The sequence below is a fragment of the Felis catus genome, chromosome D1 (assembly GCF_018350175.1).
Source record: "Felis catus isolate Fca126 chromosome D1, F.catus_Fca126_mat1.0, whole genome shotgun sequence".
In the NCBI taxonomy this organism is placed as follows: Eukaryota; Metazoa; Chordata; class Mammalia; order Carnivora; family Felidae; genus Felis; species Felis catus.
The window spans coordinates 72,459,045-72,481,741 of record NC_058377.1 but is presented as its reverse complement, the minus strand read 5'-3'; the positions used below and the strand labels follow the sequence as shown (position 1 = coordinate 72,481,741).

At 32.3% G+C, this 22,697-nt stretch overlaps 1 protein-coding gene across 35 annotated transcripts in view; it reads left to right on the top strand.

Annotated features, from left to right (window-relative positions):
- SOX6 (SRY-box transcription factor 6) overlaps window positions 1-22,697 on the top strand; it is a 695,707-nt gene that overhangs the window by 433,345 nt on the left and 239,665 nt on the right. For all 35 annotated transcript variants that reach the window (XM_045039006.1, XM_045039005.1, XM_045039007.1 and 32 more), the window contains one exon: window positions 3,760-3,849. In XM_045039006.1, the coding sequence (XP_044894941.1) occupies window positions 3,760-3,849 (90 nt within the window). The remainder of the gene's footprint in view (window positions 1-3,759; window positions 3,850-22,697) is intronic.

Genomic DNA, 22,697 nt, shown 5'->3' with positions numbered 1-22,697 from the left:
TTAGGAATAATTTAAAATTGTTTCTAAAATATTATCATATAGATTAGGAAATAAATATATCACATACTCTCACTTCAAATTTATCTGTACTGTGAAATTAATTGTTAGCCTGGTAAAGCATTCTTGACTTACCTGGCCTGAAATCTAAATACTTAGGAAGCAGAAACATTGCTTTCCAATCCGTTATGCAGGATATTTATTAAAAATAAGGTCTGAATTGTGTTTTTACTTTTTTCTTTAAAAAAAGTTTCTTTAAAGAGAAAAACTTAAGTTGCGAAGGAAAGAAAAAAAAACAAAAAGAAAAACTATGCCACTGAGAATTTTAACATGTGAAAACCTTTTACATCCTTGATTAAAATATAAGCAAGAATTGAAGGCCAGCTCTTCATTTCCGAGTCTTGTTTTACTCATATGATTTACAAAAATTAGAAAAGATAAATATAATAAAGTCCTGCATTTTACTGAATATGTATTGGTGTGTGAACATTAACTATTTCAAAGTAAGATGGATTAGTTTTAACATCTTCCACTTTTATGCTGAAATATTATCATTTTTAATAGGTACATATCATTGTAACATTTTTTTGTCTTGTAATGTTGTCGTTCTTTCTCTTAATTTCCAGAGGGTATGTAGTTCCTCTTTTAGTTTTTAGCTGAAGATATCTCAGTCAAAATACTAAGATTTGAATAATCAAGAACATTTAGGAGAAGTTCACTCCTTTCATTCCATTTGGCATGCTGAATAACTACTGAGTTAAAGCAATTCTGCATGGTCTTTACTCCTCCTGTGTACATAATACACACTGGACCCCTTTACTTATTCTGACCGCTTTGGTTTTTGCATTTGCGCATGATCAGAATGGGGTAAAGTTTGATATGATCAATTACCTCTGTAAAACTAGTGTCCTATTAGTGTTGTTGAAGGATGTGCCACATAGAGGATGAATATTTACTTTTAATTTGCACCCTTACCTGGAAATTGTTTTGAGTAGGAAATTTGAAAATATAAATTTTCATTTACAACTTTATCTATTACATATTTCTTCATCCTGAGTCAGAAACCTCTCAGTGGTGGCAGTGGTGTCCTTTGCCTGTGTGGTATTTGTTAACAATCTGCATCTTCTGGTCTTTTCTCCCTCATTTTACTTGCTTTACAGTATAGTATGGAGCATGCTTAATACTACTTGTAGCGATTTGGCAGTCAGATAATTAGGTGAGAAAGCTGAGAGTTTTTCAAGAGACTTCCTGAGTTTTGAATCTTCCCGGAATCTCTTAGACTTGAGATTAAACATTGATAAGGTTGTATGTTGTGACTTTTATTGTCCTGGAGTTAAAGGCCATCAGTGACTGCCTTTATTTTCATGAGTTATAAATATAGACATGGAAAGACTGCTTTTTTTTTTTCCCCCTCAGTTTCTTCTACTGAAATGGGAACTCATATTAACTAGATTAACTCAGCATTATGGTGAGGATTAATTTTTTAATAGGAATGTGAAATGCTTTGATGTTATTAACCATTTTATTAATGAGTAGCTTTTATGTGAAGCTGTGTACACATGGTCTGATTTATGTTTTAAGTGTGTGTTCCTGTTGACCATACAGTTCTATTTTTCTCCCATGAAGCTTTAGCATTCTTTTCCTAGAGCTCTGAAAGATTTTAGGTCTATTTATAGAAACGAGAGACATAGTTTAGCCTGTTTTACACTTAGTGTGTATATAATCCTAGTTTCTGAACTTGCTCTGAATTTGTGATCATTACTAGTAATTTGGGCTTTTGTCTTCTACTATTATAATATATGCTCTCAACTCAAATTTGAACCAAACAAATTATGCTTTAGCATTTATATCAGTGATTATCAGTTTAGTGCAATGTGATAACATGTATGAAAGGGTTAAAAAAAAAAGAAGTAACAGAATTAGGTAGGATAGGAAGTTGAAGACATTTTGCTGATTATTCTTATCCATGATCTGATGTTACATCAATCTCTCTCAGAAATTTAAACCTGATTTGAGAAAAACTAATGTCTGTTAGATGTGGTTTTGAGGATTTGCTTCTTAATCCCAAACTTAGTATTACCTTTTTTTTTTTATTACTTTAGCATAAACACAAAATAGGTATAAAACAAAGTATATACCTTGTTTTTGAATTTAAAATGAAAATATCAAGGGACCATTTTGGAAATTAAATACAAACCGTTGTGTGAGCATAGACCCTTTTGGAAGGTCACTCAAAATCCAATTTTTAATCATGGTAGTAGATCACTTGTTGAAGCCTCAGAAAATAATTAATAGGAAAGAATGGAAGAAAAGGAGGAGGGAAGGATAGAAGGGACGAAGGAAGGGAAGGGACCATGAGCTTTCAATTAATCGAATAACGCTGACTTCTATTTAGAATGAACTTTAACTTCTGTGATAGTGAGCTAGTATGGTTGTTCTTCGTCAGCCATTTCATGACACACTGATCTGGATTCCATCCATTCTTTGATTGATTGATCATGTCATGGACAAACGTTAATTGTTTTCGCCAATACTTTCTAATGATGCAGTGGTCCTCTCATCTCTTACCCAGGGCTCACTGTATTTTTCTAAAGCTTATCTAGTTTCTAAAACCCTTTAGATCCATCCTGACCTTACTGTCATTCTGAAAAATTCAAGGAGGATTTAGAAGTTGGAGAAAAAAATGAAAGGGAAAATGCTAAATAGATAGGTACTGATATGGGAGAGGAAAGGCATTTGGAATTGGAGCACTATTTTAAATACAATTTTAAAAAGAAGTTATCAGAATTTTGACACTTGGAATGTTAAAGTTTAATGGGAGTATGCTTTGCACTGAGGATTTGGTATTTAAATCTGCATTCCCTTTTGGAAACATGGCCTATTTGTTAAGATTTGAGGCTTAAAAGATATATATAAATAGTTGTAAGCAGTAGCACCAGTTGCAAACCCATCTAAATAGAGAGAAAAAAAATGACTCATTGAGAAAAAATTGCTAATTATTAGGGCATTCTAAAATTAAATTTCTGTAACCTTTATGAATCCTTATAGAAGCAAGTATAATCATTCCCTGTGATCTAGTATGTTAGTTAGATATGCAGTTGGGCAAATAGTGTTTAACTGAGTATTTTCTTTATAAGAATATGCATCTTTTTCTATAGAAAAGTTTTAGCAGTTTTTATTACTGAGGGACAGAAAACATCTTGACTTTATTTTCTTTGAATTATCCTCTAAGTGGGTATTCCACAAAAGTTGTCATATGTTTATTTCTTTTTTAAGGACTATGTGGTTACAGTTTGACTGGTTTCTTCCCCCTTGAAGATTTGTCATTCTTCCTTGAATGGCACATAAATTTTGCTTAGACTTAGAAAAAAATCACCTGGATTAAAAGGAACAACATCTAAACTTAAATATCAGAGGAAATCGCCCCCTTTTCTGTCCTATCAGTCTAAGAAATGATAAATGCTGACTGAATATTAATAGAATTATATTTATACTACCAAGATAAGATTATTGAGCATTATATTTTTTCCCCCCTGGGAATAGTTTAAGTAGTCAGGTAAAAATAAATTTAGTTGTGGTATTTTGTGATAGATACACTAATATAATTATCTATATCCTAGGGTTAAAACAACAACAAATATAGCCTTGATCATTTTTATAATGGGAGAATTTCTCCATAAGTTGGCTTTTGTATTTGTAGTATTTTAATAGTTGTAAAATATATATGTAACATTTTCCATACTTACTTTTTAACTCTAACAGATTCCTCCTGCATGGAAAAACTACTTTCAAAAGATTGGAAGGAAAAAATGGAAAGACTAAATACCAGTGAACTTCTTGGAGAAATTAAAGGTACAATATACAAAATATCAAACATATCAATGTAGAGTATATTATTTTGTATAATAACATGTTTGCTGATCTCTGTATCCTAAGATTAAATTTTTACCTCTAATATGTGTTTATACATGAGAGGGTAAATATGTAGTGTGTCCTTGAAATTTTATTCTTTATAATGCTTATAGAATGAAATTTTTCCCTTCTGTTTTTATTAGTCTATAAACATATAAATTATAGGGTAAATTGCTTCATTAACAGTCTGAAAAATAAAAAAATGTCAGAAGATGAAGAACAAGTTAATTTTAGTCTTTCCTCTCAAAATCTCAATAATGGCTTGATTTATGAATCCAAATCATTAATTTGAATTTCTTCTGGTCAAAAAGGGTCAAGGGTAGCATCTATAAAAAAGAGTTTATTGAGTGTATTTTACATAATGGTTTGTGGGTGTTTTCTGAGGCTTGGTTACCTTTTTCAAATCCTGGCTCTATCACTTCCTAGCTGAGTGACTTTGGGCAAGTCACTGAACTTTTCTGTTTCAAATTCCTTATATCTAAATGGAGATAATAACAGTTCCTACTTTATAGGCTTATTAATAGGATTAATACAAGTAAAGCTTTTAGAACAGTTGTTGGCACTTAGAAAACACTCGTGAGGGTCAACTGTGGTTGCTGTTATTATTAACATACCCATAGGATCATAGGTTGACTGATCTCAATCAGATTTCATAGAAGTTAACGTTTCATGACCTCTGACCCTAATAAGGATGAGCATCTTTAGTTCTGAAGGTATGTGATTGATGTTATTATTTTGAAACATGTGAAGAATCATTACAAAATTAAGTTGTCCTATCAGTCAGGAAGTTATTCTTCTTCCTTAACTCTCTCTTGTTGATGCCTTCATGGAGATGAAGTACTTTATTACTAATTTTGGTATCCTAAACAGAATCCATGGTTATTAATTAATTCTATCAGTTGTCTCTTGCAGACAGACAGTCATCACTCTGGGATTAGGTTCCCACAATCTGGGAACCTAATTACAGTAGTTTTCTGAAGTTATCAAATAACTTCAGATGAATCTTCCTATTGGTCATGGATAATGTTTTATTTAAGATAAACATCTGGCAATAACTCTGATGAAAATGTTATTTTTAATTTATTACCAAAAATTGCCTAGTGTTCAGGTATGTTGTGTTCAATTCAAATGAAGACAAAAGGAAGTCATCTCTTTCCCAGGGAATAATTAATAACTCATTTCATTAACTAATACAGTATTAACATTAAGTGGAAATTGAATATTATTTTGAATTCCACTGCCTCTGTTCTGTACTCAGAAAGGGCATTTGCTATTTGGGGAAAAAAATCTTAACTTATAAATGATGGGTAGAAAGAAAGTCATTAGTGACATATTCTCTATCCAGCTGCAGTAACATGTTGTGTGCTACTTTGCACGTCATTCTGTGTTTTCTATCCTTTCCAAAGTCATTGGTTTTTTAACAGTGAGAACAGTAATGGTTTATGCAAAGGCAAGCTTTTGCCAGCATGAATGACAGGGGTCTTGCTTTCTCTTAGTGATGTGGAAGTTAATATTTTATTATGTCATGATTCAGCATCAAGTTTTTGTGCTTCAGGTTATCTCCTCTCCCTTCCCCCGCTTTCCATCTTTCTTTATTTTCCATTCTGATTATGACTTTATGATGCAAAAACTGTACTAGCCTTAGATGATCAAAATGTCTAAATCTCAAAAGCAAAAACACATGCAAATTTAGGTTTTTCAAAATTCTTTAACTTTTTTTTCTGGATTCTGTATGTGATATGTGAACTTTCATTTGTGTGCTGCTCTCAGTTTTATGAGCATAGGAGATAAGATTCTTACTAAATTTTTCATCTTGATTTATTATACATAATTGTCTCTTTTTACATCCTAATATTTTGTCACCATAGCCATTATAAAAAATATACCAATAATATATTATCATAAAAACTGGAAAAAATAGTTTAAGTAGCATTCAGATAGTTTGATTCAACCCCTGCTAAAATTCAACATGCATTTTTAGTCTAGGTGAGATCAGGCCAGTTATTATCCACCTAAATTAGTTATAATTATTCTGAAATTTTAATATGGTTTAAATACTATCCCCAAGAAATACATACTATTGTGGGCCATCAGTATTTTATATCTCAAACAACCCTCATTACAAAATTTGTTGTAAATGAATTTATGATAAATTCCTTCATTACATATTTGTTGCAAAAATAGAGAAATAGACACACAAAAAATAAAATGGTTATTTAATTCTACCTGTATTATTTTGTTTAATTTATGCATATACTTGTTAAAGTTTTTCCTTAAAATTAGAATCTTTTACTGTTCTTTTATAATCTATTCTTTCCCATTTAATGATATATCAATAAGTGATTAAGTCACCTAAAATATTTTTATTTACAGAAAATATTGTATGAAGTGAGGTTCTCATAATTTGAGTCTTTTATTCAACATTTAAGTAGTTTTTAAAAATTATTTGTCATTGTAAAGAAAAACTTGAATATGGATAACTTCCTAATAATTTTCAGTATTAATTAGTAGTTATTTTCTTAGGATATATTCCTTAAAAGTGAAATTCCTGAGTTAAAGCATGTGTTCTTTTCTAAAAAGGCCATTGACTCATACTAGCACATTACCCTGCAGAAAGGGTACAGTGTTCCACTCTCACCAGCAGTGTCTGCAAGTATTCTCTTGCCCTCAGTGGCAAGTATTATTACTTCAAAAATTTCTTGCCAGTTTTTATAGGGGAAAATGATACACTATTGCTGATTTAATTTGAATTTCTTTATTATTGTTAATGAAGAATCTGACATAAATTTATTTGTAGTAAATGTCTCTTCCTTTGAGAATTGCCTGTTTATGTTGTTTGCCCATTTTTCTTTTAACGGATTTGTCTAGTTCTTATGGTTCTGTATGATTTTTAGTGTATATTTTAATGGTATTAACCTTTATGTCATATATGTTTCATTTTATCATTTTCTTTTGCATTATGATTTTTATTGTCAAATCTCTCCCTCCCTTTTCATGCTCTTTTATGTTGGAGGTTTGTTTAGAAAGGATTCCCCCACTCTGCTATATTTTGTTCCAATTCTTTGACTATATTTTTAATCATTTAACCCTTTAATTCCTCTTGAGTATATTTTGATGTGTAATTTCAACTAGAGAAACAACTTAATTTTTTTCTTAAGCCATTAACCAAATATATCTGTATCAGTAATTAAATAATTGATCTTCTCTGTCTGACTTAAATAACATCTTTTACCATACTAATTGCATATTTGAAACCATTTCTCAGCTTTTGGTTTTATTCTATCGATCTATCTAAACTTTTATTACTACTGTGCTATATTAATCACTGTAGCTTTATGGTACCTTTGAAAAGTAAATATTGCAAGACCACATTCATAATTTTTCTTTAAGGTGTGTGCATACTTCTCTAAAGTTTATTTTAGGCTTACATTTAATTTAGTTAAGTGTTCACTAAAATCCCAAAATAAGCTTTTGAAAGATTATATTTATATGAAACTATAGGGTGAACTGACATCTTTATAGTATTGAAGCTTTTCATTTAAAATCATTTATTCTTTTATGTCCCTCAATGATGATGATTTTTAAAAATGTAGATTCTGTGTGTTTATTTTGATATTTTCTCTATAATATTTAATCTTTTTGCTTTCTCTCATGAATGAGACATTCTTCATTCTGTTTTCTTTTTGTTATCATATTTAGGGATGCTAATGAATTTTGCTGGTTCATTTTATAATTTTCCTCTTTATCGAACTTATTAGCTATAATTATATTTCAGCTGATAGGTTTTCTCTTTTTTGGCAGTTATGCCCCCTTTTTTCATCCCTTCTCATATTACACTGCCTACAATATCAATAATTATATTAAGTAAACATGTGATAGCAGGTATTTTGTAAAGTTTTTAATTTATGGAATTGTTTTTACTATTTCACCCCTAACTATTAAGATATTTAAGATATTCTTTATTATTAAAAGAACATTCTAGTCATAGTTTATTAGGAGTTTCTATGAGAAATTGCATTTTATTTTATGGCATATCTTATTGGTTTTTGTTTTTCAAATTTACTGATGAAATAAACCCTGATTAGTCATGGTGCAGTCTTATTTTAATGTACCGAATAATTTTATTTCCTCATATTACAGTTGTTATTTTTGCATCTGTAATCATAAATGAGGTTAGTTTGTGTTTTTCTTTATTTGTACTCTTTGTTCACTTTTTGTACCAGAGTTCGTGGTTGAATTGGAAAGCTTTCCGTCTTTTTCTAGGCTGTGTAAAATATTGAATAGATAATGTGAGGATTACTTACTCCTTGAAATTCTGAGAGAATATACCCATAAAATATCTGGGCCTGGAGTTTTTGTTGCTAATAATTGTTTTTTTTTTCCTTTTTACATTTTCTATTTCTCTTTAAGTCAGTTTTTCCAGAAAAACATTTTCCTAGAATATTGTATATTTCACTGAGGTTTTCAAATACATTAATATTGTTTTAAAATACAGCATCACATATTTTAAGTTTTTTATTTTCTGTTATATATTCCATCTTAAATTTTGCATACTCATTTTCTATTCCTTTTGTTCTTCAATTTTACTTGCCAGTGGCTTGTCTACTTATCTCTTTTCCCAATATCCCAGTAATTATCCAGTTTTTAGATTTATTTCTCAATTCTGCTGCCACTTGAGTATGCCAACTACTCCATGTTGTTTTTACCTATATTATCTCTCCCAGACTTATTTCCTTATACTTTTTCTTTTGTTTGTTTTTGATACCCTATAAATTCCTAAACTGAATATTTCATTTTAAACGTTGTTTATTTAACAATAAAGGTATTTTGGCCATGAATATGTTTGTAGAAATAGCTTTATGCATCCCATAAATTTGGGCTGTTAGAATTCTCATAGTCATTATTTTCCAAATAGTCCATACTTATATTATTTTCTGATTTTGTGCATATATATATATATATATATATATATATATACATATATATATGTATATATATATATTCTTCTTCTTTTGGATTCGAGAGTGGAATAAAGCTGGGGGAGGGAGGAAACATAACTTCTATTACTATCAGTGAAAAATTCTATGCGGTGCGTTAGGTGCCTGAGTGAGAATTAAAGTATTGACAGTAGAATGATTAAGAGTAGTATTAAAAAAATGAATCTTGGGGCACCTGGGTGGCTCCGGTGCTTAAGTGTCTGACCCTTGTCTTTGGCTCAGGTCATGATCTCATGGTTCATGGGTTCGAGTCCTGCATTGGGCTCTGGGCTGACAGTGTGGAGCTTGCTTGAGATTCTCTCTTTCCCTCTCTCTGCCCCTCCCTCACTTTTGTGTTTTTCTTTTTCCTCTCTCTCTTTCTCAATATAAATAAATAAATAAACTTAACAAAAAATTCCCTCCCTAATCCACGACCATAGAGAAGAACTTGAACATTTAATATGAATAATAATTAGAGATGTAGGGAAGTTTGACCTAGTATATGTTGGTTGGTTGATTATAAGAGGATAAGAATTGTGTTTTAAGGAGTTAAGGAAATAATGAAATTATTCTCAATGTACAAAAGAATTTAGGAATAGTTAATGGCTATCTGGCATTGATACTGTTGGACTGCATTAAGAGAGAGTACCTCAGGTATACTAGGAGTTCACAAAATATTTATGGAATGAATGGATGAATTTAAAAAACAAAATCTGGAAATTTAGCTGGAAATCTGGAAAATCTGGAAATCTGGAAATCTTAAACAGGGATATTGTAGAGGATATTAGAGGGTGTTCCCACTCTGGTGGAATGTTATCTTCATGACCTCCTAAAGTTTTTTCAAAATTAATACCAGTGTTTACTATATTTTCTTAATTATAAGACTAATCTTGAAAATGTTATCAATTTCCTGCCAATAAGTAATATAGTGAGTACTTTTTGTAAGGTGCTTTATTTTATACAAAGGAAACAAAGGACTAAGACATCTACATTATTTTATTTGATCCTTATTATAACAATCCATTAAGGAAAATATTTTTATATTGATTTTATATATGAGTAAAAAGACTGTGAGAAGTTACATGGCTTATGTGGGGTCAGTCAAAAGTTGTGGCAGCAGGTTTTGAATCCTGCCTCTATAGCCTCAGAATCTTATACGTCTGCAGTGGGAAAGGAGAAGATAGACTCTGGGCTGTTTCTGCCTCCACAGTGTACAAACAACCAAAACAGTTTCGCTTTTACCCTTTTCTATGTAAGTGAAGCAGTATTGCAAAGCTGGAGGGCATATAGGTAATACAGTTTCTCTCTATAGAAGTATTTATCTTGATCTGTACCTGAATGTAAGAGAGGGGGGAATCAGACGGTAGAAGGACACAAGGTAAGACAGAAGTACTGATAGGGTCCACAACCCATTTGAATGTATGTTTGAGTTGTACCAAAGCAGTGAGGATGCCAGAATAATTATGGTTATGAGACATTTCTAAATGCAATGGTGACATACCTAATGAAATCAAGAGCACTAGGAAATCAGCCTCTGCCTCCATGGATAGGCCTAATCTTCTGTGGTTTATGTGAGAGAATCCTAGCCAGCTTCCCTGTTTTGCACACATGCCCTTCTATGCTGTGGCTGGCATCTCCTTGGTGTGAAGGCGCCTCCCTGGGCAGTGTGCCAGAGAAACAGTAATGCTGGTTGTGTTTGACTTAGCACAAACTGTTTGTGCTTGTGTTTGTCAAACACACAGATGATATGAGAGACAAAAAAATAATTATGTGATATGAAGCAAATAAGGAAAATAGTGTTTTCCTTCCTTGGTCATTTATGATTAATCATTGCAATATTTACATTTAGGGATTAAGGTAGATGTGCTCCTAGGTATATTCTGCTGCAGCTGAGAAAAATGATAGTCTCTTTCTGATAGGAAAAAAGTTGACTAAAAATTCCTTTAAACAGAAAGTTCTATAAATTATTCCCAGTGTTTTTCAAAGCTGTGACTGAAACACAATTGCTTATTATAGTTATTCAACTAATATGTCTAAGAGGCTTGTTTGAGAGCCCGAATGTTTCTGCCATACTTTACTACTAAAGGTTTTAAGTATTATTCTCTGTTACTTCATTAGGGTTGTTACTAAGAGAAATAAAATTAGGAACTGTGTGGCGTCAAATAGTACAAGCATATTACAGTTGTAGTTGGTACAAATACTGAATTAAAAACATGAATATATTATAATATTGCCACTGTGTGTCACTGAGAGAGACTGGTTTCATTATTAGGTTTGATTGTGGACATAAATCTCTGGAGGAGAGCACAGGAACACAACAGTCTTAGTTGTTTGTTTTTTTGTCTCCAGTGTACCGTAGATCTTTGAAGATCAAATGGTGTAGGTTATTCTTGAAGTAACTTAAGCAGTACTGTTATCACCAAAAGGTCAGAATGGATCTAACAGCATTCCCACAGAATCAGTGTTCTGCGTTCTAGGTTACTAGCTTAAATGCCGATTCTCTCTCCTAGTTTGTTCACTTTTCTAGTAAGAGCCTAAACTATATCTAAGTACTCTGATTACTCATTCCATACATTGCCCTTTCAACAGAATTCTCTGTTTTTTAGGAATAGTAATTTACAGTTATTTGTGTTTTCAGTTGTAGGCAATCACAGAAGGACTAGAGTGGTTTTCCAAGAGCTATGACTGTACACTTTACATATTCATTTATAAGTGAGTTTTTGTTGAATTTCCATTTATAAATTTACAGCAATTTCTTCATCTGAGGGAACTGAAAAAAAATCTGGAAGTGTTTAGAGGAGAATCATCTGCCACTTTTCAACTTAAAGTCAGCAAAGTTCACATACCTAGTGATTCTTGCTGTTTCACAGGATAAAGGGTTAAAATAGTAATCTATCAATGTTTAGATTTTGTGTATTTTGAAAATTTTAAATTGTTATTTCTCAAGACAAATGCTGTATTGCTCTAGAGACCAGCTTGTGAAAGAGATTGAGAGCACATGTAATTTTCTCACTTTCCTGTTTGTATGAAATAATGTGGTAGAGTGTCACTATTTTCTGTATGAATTTTGTATAATTGTAGAACTTCAGAGTAATATCTAGAATTATGGAATCTCAAAAGATTAGAGCTGAAGAAGGTTTGCATATTACGTACCCAAACTTCTTATTTTCCCTGTAAGGACCCCAACATCCAGAAAAGTAAAGTTACTGCTCTCAATCATATAGTAAATGACTAAGGTGGAAACTTAATATTCCCCCAGAATAGCATGTTTAACCCATCCATCTCACAGTCTTTTGGTCGTGTTGTAGTCAATAGTGAGCTATTATTTCTGAACCCGTGAACTCCTTTTATTAACAGTAAATACATATCACAGCTGGTTTTATAGATATTTTTGTATTATAACACAGCAATACCCATAGTTTTAAAATTTATACTATTTTGCATGAATGTAAACATTTCAAAGCTTTCCTTTGTACTCTGTTATAAATAACTTTTACTTCTTTTGAAGTCTGTGTGATATACATATAAGCAATTAAAACCTCTCCCCACTTGGGTTTGGAGACACAAGGTCTTCTTAATTAAAATTCAAACAAAAGCTGCTGGTAAAAATTACTACTATATGATTAAGGTCTAAAGTATTATGATACATTGGAATTGCTGTTAACTGTTGAGATTAAAAGAAATCGATCTGTTAGAGAAAAGATCAGTTGGCTCTAATTAGTGAAATCAATGTTTACATAAAAGGAAATGCTGAAGTTTAGTAACAAATTCTGGTTATAAATATAACACTGGATAAAGTTGTTCTTTGTTATTATTACATTGACCACATAATCATGCCTTAAATTCATTGAATGAAACTTCCTTTAGTAGTTATTATAATTAAAAACATACAACTTTACTTTAAAATCATATCTAGTTTTAAAATTTTCAGTTTTATAAAATGTTGTTATATATAAAAATAGCCAAAAATTATAAAATACTTCTATTGATTCCACTTTAAAAGGCTAATTTTAGCAATTGCTGAAGCCTGGAGTGGGAAAGGAGGCAAAATTGGTTAGAAGTAAGAAGGATCCAAAGTATTCTTACACAATTATGATTACATTAAATATGTATTAGTCTATTTGGTGACATACCGAAATAAAAGAGAATACATTTTGATATAATTCAAAAACAAGACATTTCACTTTTTTCTCCCTGATTGCTGTGATGAAAATAAACATTATAACCAGCATGGAGAAGCAAAACTATTACTAATTGCAGCCTAGATTTTAAGTAAAATGAAGGTCATTAGCAATTTCCTGGAAGCCATTCAGATTGCTTACCAGGAAATGGTAGCTAGCAGGACATCTGTAATCCTCCTGTGTGGAATTAGTGAAAACATACTGAAGCTTTAATGATGTGTGTTAGACTTAGGTTTATGGTGGAACCTTTCTCCATCAAAGTAGCTCATATTTCATTGAATACAAATGATTTTTATTTCAGTATTAGAGTATAAACCCAGAATTGAAAATAGCCTTTAACATCTATCCGTATATACATACCTAATACACACCTGGAGAACAGGGTATGGCTCATAGTGGAATAAGAGATGATAGGGTAACAGAAGAACAGACAGTAGGAATCTGGAAGTGAAATGTGTTTGGGCAAATAGAAAAATTTCTTCCATAACTTGGAATGCTGATTTCACAACATTTTGAGAGGTGAATGTAGTCCCGTTTTTAGTAGCATCTTCTTATCACAATAAAGAAATAAACAAAGTTGAGTGTTAAGTGAAAATACCTTACAGGACATAAATTTAAGTCTGGCTTACTCTGCATTGTTTTGGGAGATATGGGGTCACTGATTCAGAGACTTTTAGCATAGCATCTCCATATTACCTGAATTATTTGGCTTAATAAGGGTAACATCTCTGGAACTATAAAGGGTGACAGTGTGAAACAGAGGAGAGCATATATACTCTTCAGTTTGTGTAGAAAATTATATACATACAGAAAATTCCTGGAAGGATATTTAATAAACTGTTAACAGAGGTTGGCTATGAAGTAGAAAATAAAAGATATGGGACAGGCTGCTTTTTAAACTTTTACTGTATAGTTTGTACGGTAGGTTGTTTTTTTTTTTTTTTTAACCATGTGTATGCATTGCTTTTTCAATACAAAAGACTAATTAAAAAAAAGACTGCAGTCCTCAATGAAGATGAAAAGAACTGATTTCCTTATTTTTGTACAAGAAAGCATGGATGATACTACTTACTTCAGATTTTGTTGAGAGGGTTAGAGAGAGAATATGTGTTATTTGGTGTAGTATAGAGTAAGTAGAGAATCTGAAAATACTACAGGAAGCAACAACATTTGGCATAATTTAGTACTTGAACCAGTAAATATTTATTGATAGAATGATGAAATACAGTCCTCAAACTTTTTTTGATCTCAGGAGTCTTAGAGTGTATTGAAGATTCTAAAATTCTTTTGTTCATGTGACTTATAACTATTAATACTTAATTATGTTAGAAAATAACCCTGAGAAATAAAAAGTATTAATTCATTTAAAATGTATAAAATTAAATCTGCTACATATTAACATAAAACCCATTTTTATGACAAATATTGAATATATGAATATATTTCCTAAAGTAAAAATAATTTAGTGAGAAGAATGACATTGTTTTACATTTTTGCAAATCTTTTTAATGTAGGTTTTAATAGAAGACAGTTGGACTCTCTCATACCTGCTTTTGCATTCAATCTGTTTGATACATTTTGATCGAAGTATACGAAGAAGTTGACCTAATATGCATATGTAGCTGACAAAGGGAAAAGTATCTTGTAGCATTTTCACACAATTGTGAATTTTCTTCTTTGATACTACATCAAATATCACAAGTGTTGGTTTCTTAAAGGTTAGGTCTAATGTAGGATCTGAAACCATATCAGTGAACTTTCAATACTTTTACATTAAAATACATTGGTCCAGGGGCACCTGGCTGGCTCAGTCAGTTGAGCATGTGACTCTTGACCTTGGGGTTGTGAGTTCGAGTCCCATGTTGGGTGTAGAGATAACTTAAAAAAATCTTTAAAAAATCCATTTGTCCAATTTTAACTCTGAATGAATCTTTTGTTCCATGCATGATTTTGTAATGCCATGCATTAGGCTTTTAGATTATATTGTCACTGAGTTGTGCAGCTCTTCCTTATGTTGGCACATTTCATCACATAGTATCAAAAAATCAAATTCATCAATATTACTATTAATCGTATCAGAAAAAATTTTTTTTAGTATTTGGAAAGTGTTATGCTCATGATGGCAGATAGAAGTTTTCTGAAATTCTGATTTTCCCTTGAAAGTTTGAATTATATTTTAACCAATGCTATAAGGTTTTTTGTTTTTTGTTTTTGTTTTTGTTTTGAAGTGGGAGGCTCTCTTGGCAAATGTTAAAGTACAGGTAAGGATATTTTATCTTGTTCTTTTAAATGAAATTGGAGGTCTATGCAAAAAACTATGAAAAATTTCAGCTAGCAACTCGAACAATAGCACAAGTGATTTTCCTCGAGACAGCTATGATACTTAGGTGTAATAAGCAGTGGCATGCTTCCCATTTCATCACATAGAATCTTCACTTGATCTTCGCCAAAAGGCCGAGAAGCGATCATCACATAGAATCTTAAGAATTAATTTTTTAACTCTACACCCAACATGGGGCTTGAACTCATGACCCCAAAATCAAGAGTTGCATGCTCTACCGATTGAGCCAGCCAGGTGCCCCTCATCACACAGAATGTTAAAAATATGTGTACTTAAAAGTCATTATTTAACACATTATTTTACTATTTTATCAAAGAACTACTTAATTGAAACTGATTTTTTTTTGTTTTACTACAAGTGTGTGGTGGTGAAGAATACAATTACTACTAGTAGAGTTAGGTGCCTTTGATTCATGCTAGAGGATGAGCAGTTTTAACCCACTATTTCATTCATTCGCATCATCAGTGTGTCAATGTTGTAACATACAACTAATACCTTAGTATTATTATGAAAACAGTGTCGACCTTAGAGACACCTTGGAGACTCCCCTGGGACTCCAAGGGGTCCATAAATCACACTTTGAGAACCACTGGACTAGAAATTTAAAATAGAGTAGCATATAATTACCTTGATAATAAATCAATTTGTCAGTAATAACTACAAAGCAAATCAGTTACATGTAAGAGTTCAAAGATTCTGTGAAGACGCTAAATGAAGTTATTGACTTAAAGAACTTAGTTGCTTTCTCCCCTGGAACAGGAATTGTGGCATAATAAACACAGGGTGTAGAATTGATCAGATGTGGGTTTGAATTATGGTATAAACTGAACTATTTATTTATTTATTTATTTGTTTGTTTATTTGTTTATTTATTTATTTTACTTTCAGGTTTTTAATCTGCAAAGTGGGGAAAAATACATGCACTTCAGGATTACTGTCAGTGATTGTAAAATGACTAATAAAATAAATCCTTAGTAAATAGTAGTTTGCCAGTAGGAATAGATATGAGAGTATTTCATTATGTGCCACCCAAAGGGACCTGGAACCATTTATTACCTCTTGTAACACCAATTATTCCATAGGAAATGATTAGATATGTATAAAATTGAGAGGAAGTTCTAACACTCCAAGAAATCCATATTATCACCCACATCAAATTTACAGTATAGTCCATGTCGCCAATATTGTTTCAACCAAAAATAATGATCACTTTATTGATAATTAGCTTACATTTTTCAGGTAATCTAGGTCTGGAGAATGAAAAGCAGCCTAATCAGCTCTGTTCCCATCTTATTACAGATAGCTTAGCTATCATTTATCTGCCAAGTCCTTGTCGTAGTATTAAATCACCTTACTTAAGTATAAGTAAAATTCTCTTACCCAAAACTTTAAAGAAACTTTCCATACAGTTTTGGTTCTGGCATTTTATTATAGCAGTAGCTAAAACTTAGAGGTCTTACTGTGAAAATGAGATTTTCACATGTATCGCGTTTGGACATACAGTTGCTATGAATTTTTTTTTAGTGTCACATTTGGGATAGATGAGATTTCAATACATATGCATTTATTATTTTATAATTAAAAGTTATGCACAGAGTTTTAGTAAGCATAAAATATAAAAAAGTTTTAAAATTTTTATATACTATTATTAAATTCCTCTATTTTACTTTAGTCTTTTTTGTTCAAATAAATGTAAGAAGTTTAAAAATATATATTTGTGATAATATTTATATACAGCTGATTCTTAGAAGAAAAATATGTGGGATAGTAATTCATCTCATTGCTGTTTATAGGCCCAGGAATGCTCTGTGCCTAGCGCCCCACGTGCCAGGGGGTGTCCTCGGTATTTCTTTACTCTAGAGTCAGCTCTTGACAATTCTCATGGGATATATATGTCACATTAAGAGCTGGCCCATACTACTAGACCTCCCACACACTTACTATTTAAGTCATTTGTCTGAATTAAAAAAAAATCTAAGGCTAACCACTTAATAAAATGTGTGTATTTTCATCCAAATGGTGTTTTCATGAATAAGACCCTTGAAATAGGCATAAATTGTACATTATTCTCTACATTTTTAAATGTGTTGCTACTGTTGGTAATTACCACTGAGTGCATATTTAATGCACTGAGGAAATTTGATGCAATTATTCCGTTTATTTGTGATTCCCCTTCAATCCAAATGTCTGCATTAAACTATTGAAAAAGAAAACTACAGAGAATTTAGGTCATTTAAAAAATGCACACATTTTCTGAACTCTGCTTGTAAACTTGTATTGCACTAACCAAAATAAAATTAAAATGAACCCAACATTATAAAACATAGGGTTCAAAAGTTTAGGTAATTTTGAATAAAATTACCTTTTAAATATAACCTTAAGGAATTTGGGCCAATTGCAAGGCTACAGTCTTACAGAAGTCAATAAGAGGCATGTATAACTGAGCTCAAAATTTAGCTAGTTTAACTGAAGACAAATTCTTTTTCTTCAAGCCTCTTTTCACTACTTAGAACTTGATTACACCCGGAAATGGATTGAATAGACACACGTTGGTAGCTTTTAGGAAGTCTTTTTACAAAATGGCAGGATCCACAGAGGAAAGGTCTGTCTATTCCATGAGAGCCTAGCATTTTTTAAAGCTTCCAGAATTTGGGTACTGAAAAAGATCTCTAATGCTGAAAGAGCCTGAAAACAAGAAGAGTGCAAGAGGAGTCCAGCTTTTGTAGGTCCTCTTTTTAATTTTCTCCTTTGATCATAAGTTGGTAAGAAAAGTGCATGTGTTTCTCAAAAATGATTCAATATCAGTAAAATGGCTTGGCGAGGGAATAGAGCAAGGCAGAAGAACACAGGTATTAAATGGGAAGGAGGAACTCCATATCCATTTTGTTCAGTAGGCATTATCTGATGTTCCCTTTCAAGTTAATATGCAACTATTCGTTGTACATGTTTTAATAATATTCTTAAACATCTCTCTAGGGCTAAGGAAGAGATGAGATTTAAAATGAGATCTATCTCATGGCTTTAAAAATATGTTTCTTCATGTAATAGTAATGAGAGACCTGTGTTCTTATGCTTAAAGCTACGAGTTACATTCCTATTAACATTTGTTTAACTAGGCTTCCATCACAACAGGTGCACAATTATTTTTATAAGTAAAATATTATCAGCCTTCAAAATTAGCCAGGGCAAAATGCAAGTTGTCTGATTAAATAATCAGAGCTGATACTTAAAATACATTTGATTTCCACAGGAATTTTAAAATGCAACGTCCCAGTCTCTTCTGATACGTTGAGGGAGTTGCAATTGTTTGTAGTATGTAAGTAGTGGCTTTTATTGTAACTAGTTTGATACATTTCACATAATTCAGTTGACATTATGAGACACACTACTAAAAATATAATAATAGTTTATTACTTCTAGCCTAACATTTTAATCTACTAATGAAATAGTATGCTTCCTATAAAGTCAGTAAAAGAAAAAGAAGTGACTCTTTTTCTTTGAGGACTCTTCTAAGTTCAACTAAAAGCCACGTTAGTTTAAAAAGTTAAAATCCAGTGTATTCTTATTTAAATTTGATTTCTGGAGGTTTAAAAAATACAAATATATATTTCAGATCAATAATGTATAAATCATATACACCATAATTATTGAGTATCTTGGGGAACAATAAAGACTCCCAAGTCTTATTGTAAAACAAATAAGAAACTAAAGTGAACAAAAGGAAACAAAACTAAATGTGTGAACCCTACACACACACACACACACACACGCACGCACACACACACACACACACACGCACACACCCTCTGAACTAAACAAGAAGCTTCTCTCATAGGCACCTTCACCATGGTTAAGAAGTGCTACAACAGTGCAGCTGTTAGAAACCAATTACAGGCAGGTAACTGTTTGTTTTCATATCTAAATCTGTTTGTCAATCAGGAGAATGCAATGAGTCAGAAAAGGGGATCTCAAATACAAACCACAGGGTAAGGCAGAGCACCTGGAATGGGTCCAAGCCACAAGAATTAGGGCAGGAGTATAGATGGAATCAAAACCATACATGTGCACATGGCTCCTGTCTTTGACCAACTTTTCAAATAGACTCAGAAGTAGAGATTATTGGAGAAAAATGTGAGTTTTCTATTGAGAGCAGTCTGATTTTAAGGTTTGTTAGAAGAGTGTGGTTATTTATAGAAGAGTGATTGTAGAAGACATCTACGGATCTTTACAAATGTAAGACATTTCTAAAATTTGCTCATAATCATCCTTTTTAAATGAAGGTTTAAACTTATTTTTTAATATTATAAACAAGTAGGCTTTTACTGCTTTGAAATTCATCTGTGGCAATTTCCAGCTAATATAGTTATTAATGAAAAAACTTTAGTTTTATCTGGACCCAGAGATACATTTCTACTCAAGTTAGAAAAACCACCTTTACTGTTTAAATATGCAATTGTCCTTGGGTTGCAAGATTTCAAGAGACAGTGAAGGATGCTGAGTGCTTTACATAAATCTATATAGCTGGAAGTTTTTCCATGCTGGAATGTGGGAAAACCTACTGAGACCCTCAAGTTTAAGCTGGTAACATCAAGGGAGCATAAATAGAAGTTTATTAAGAGTGCTAAAGAAAATGAAATGGGCACAACCATTCTGTGGTTTTGCTTAAACATAGGCTTTCATACCCATTGAGAGTCCTGGATTTCTTGTTAACTGGTTACTAAAAGGAGCTCTTTTATTTTTCCAGCCATAGTTTAGTGCCAATAGGCATTTGCCTTGAAGCATGATGGCTCTTCTCTAGTCTCCATAGTTGACTGTGTATTTCTCAGCCATGATACCACAGTTTAGGGTTGCCCTCCCAGCTGGATGCTGAAAAACATTTTCCTGGAGTAATTGGTACTTGTCCCAGGTCTTCTTCTTTGCATATTTTTCAGTTTTGGTGTCAGGAAGAAGAGGAGGGGATCACCACCACTTGAAGTGGTGCTCTCTCTACCTGGACCATATTTTTAATATTTACAAAGGCTTGTCTGAGTTGGAACCAGAATGAATGATCAAGAAACAAATGAGTAAGAAGTGATGAATTAGATGAATTGAAATACTGGAGAAAAATAATTATGATCTTTTTCAATTTAGAAAGAAGAGTTTACTTAAGATTACAGGAAGGGCCCTGAGGAGATTCTCTGTATTGTATTTCCTAAAACAAACTAGAGGTAGGACCAGGAAAAAAAATCACTTTTTTTCCCTTCATGATGAACTTATTCTTACTGTGGTTGACACTGAAAGAAGCTTTCCTACTAGAACGTGAATCTCAGAACCAGGAAAGGATCTTTAGAATTGATCTCATCCATCCCTCTGCTTTCAAGAAGGAATGCATTTATAGAATCTCAATCAATCCACAAATCTTTTTTTTCCCAGTGCTTATTATTTGCCTACCATTGTGTTAGACTATGTAGAGTTTACAATACTTCGTATTTTCTACCAGTCAGACATGAGAAATGCTTTTTTTTTTAATTTTTTTTTTAAATAGGTTTTTAAAAACCTACAGAGAGGCATGAGAGGAGGGTGCTGTCTAAAGCAAAGACTAACATTTATTGGGCAAATATAGTGTGTCACAGTGCTTTTGTTTATTTTATCTTACTTAATCCTCAAACCAATGAATGGCATGAGGTTGGCATCATCATCTTCCTTTTGCAAAGGAAGGAACAGAGTCTCAGGAGAATTTTTCTCAAGACACCAAGATAATAATGGACAATCCAGGATTTGAATGGAGGACTATATAGTGCTTCAAGTTTATGTTCTTTCCACCAAAACATGCTAATATCTCTTTGGGTCATTATTGGGACACATTTCCCCATGCATTTCCCAAGTCTTCCATATGACTCTTTGAGCTAAATAAACAAGCAGAAAAACAAAAACAAAATTAAAGAAATAACAAAAACCGAAGTTACTTTTTTCTTTTTAGATTAGTGGGATTTTTTTTTCTTTTTAATATATATAGTTCTTCTATTCAAATTTGGCTACTGTAGATTTCCCTTTTTCTATTAATTTAAATGCATCAGGTTTGGGGATGTTGTCTTTTAGTATCTTTTACGTTTTTTTTATTTGCTGTCAAGGATTATTTAATATTATTCTGGCTTTTTAGGAAAGTCTGATCTACAATTCAACAGTGAATCATCTCTGGTTATTTGACAGTTGACAAAGTGCCTGGGTATGTCATGAAAGTGATTGTAGAACAGAAACTTTAGAAACTCTGAGTGCTGTCTAGACTATTAGTATCTTTACATTTCTAGCATAGTGGCATGTATTTTTGTGTGTCTACTGCAAAAATTTATGAACCGTGAATAGAATTTTAATAATAAATTATAATGTGGTTAATAATTAAAGTTAGGAAAAATAGTTAAGGGAAGATTGTCATCTCTCACATACAATGACCACTTACTATTATGCCTATAATCCGTATCTCACACTGGAATCTATTAATTATTTGTATCAAAGTTCTTTCAATTCATACCACAATTTCCCAATATCTCTCCAAATATTTTAGAAATAAGCTTTGTTCTTTGCTCATTAGGAGGATGAAATAGCTGGTACTAATGGAATAACAAGTGTTTTAAATGTGGGGATGTACAGAGGACACTGTTGGTTTGAGGATTAAGTCACCAGATTATCTTAAACAGTTTCCAATTCAAACAATTTTAATTTCTTGAGAAGAAGACCATGAGAAATCAGACCCAGGAGTGTGCTTAAAAAATCTCACAGGTTAGGGGCACCTGGGTTGCTCAGTGGGTTAAGTGTCTACCTTTGGCTCATAATCTCGCATTCCATGAGTTTGAGCCTCACATCCGGGCTCTGTGCTGACAGCTCAGAGCCTGGAACCTGCTTCGGATTCTGTGTGTCCTTCTCTCTTTGCCCTGCCCCTGTTCTCTCTCGCTCTCTCAAAATAATAAATAAACTTTAAACAATTAAAAAAAAGAAATCTTGCATGTTAAAGGCGTCTGGATGGCTCAGTTTGTTGAGCATCTGACTCTTGATATTGGCTCAGGTCATGATCTCACAGCTGTGAGATTGAGCCCAGCATGGAGTCTGCCCTGGCAGTGTGGAGCCTTCTGGGGATTCAATCTCTCTCTCTCTCTCTCTCTCTCTCTCTGTCTCTGCCCCTCCCCCACTCATGTGTGCTCATGCTTGCTTGCGCTCTCTCCCTTAAAATAAATAAATAAACATTTAAAAAAAATCTCATATGTTAGATACCTTAGGTCTGGCTAATGTCATGAATGAGGATATAACTACTGAATT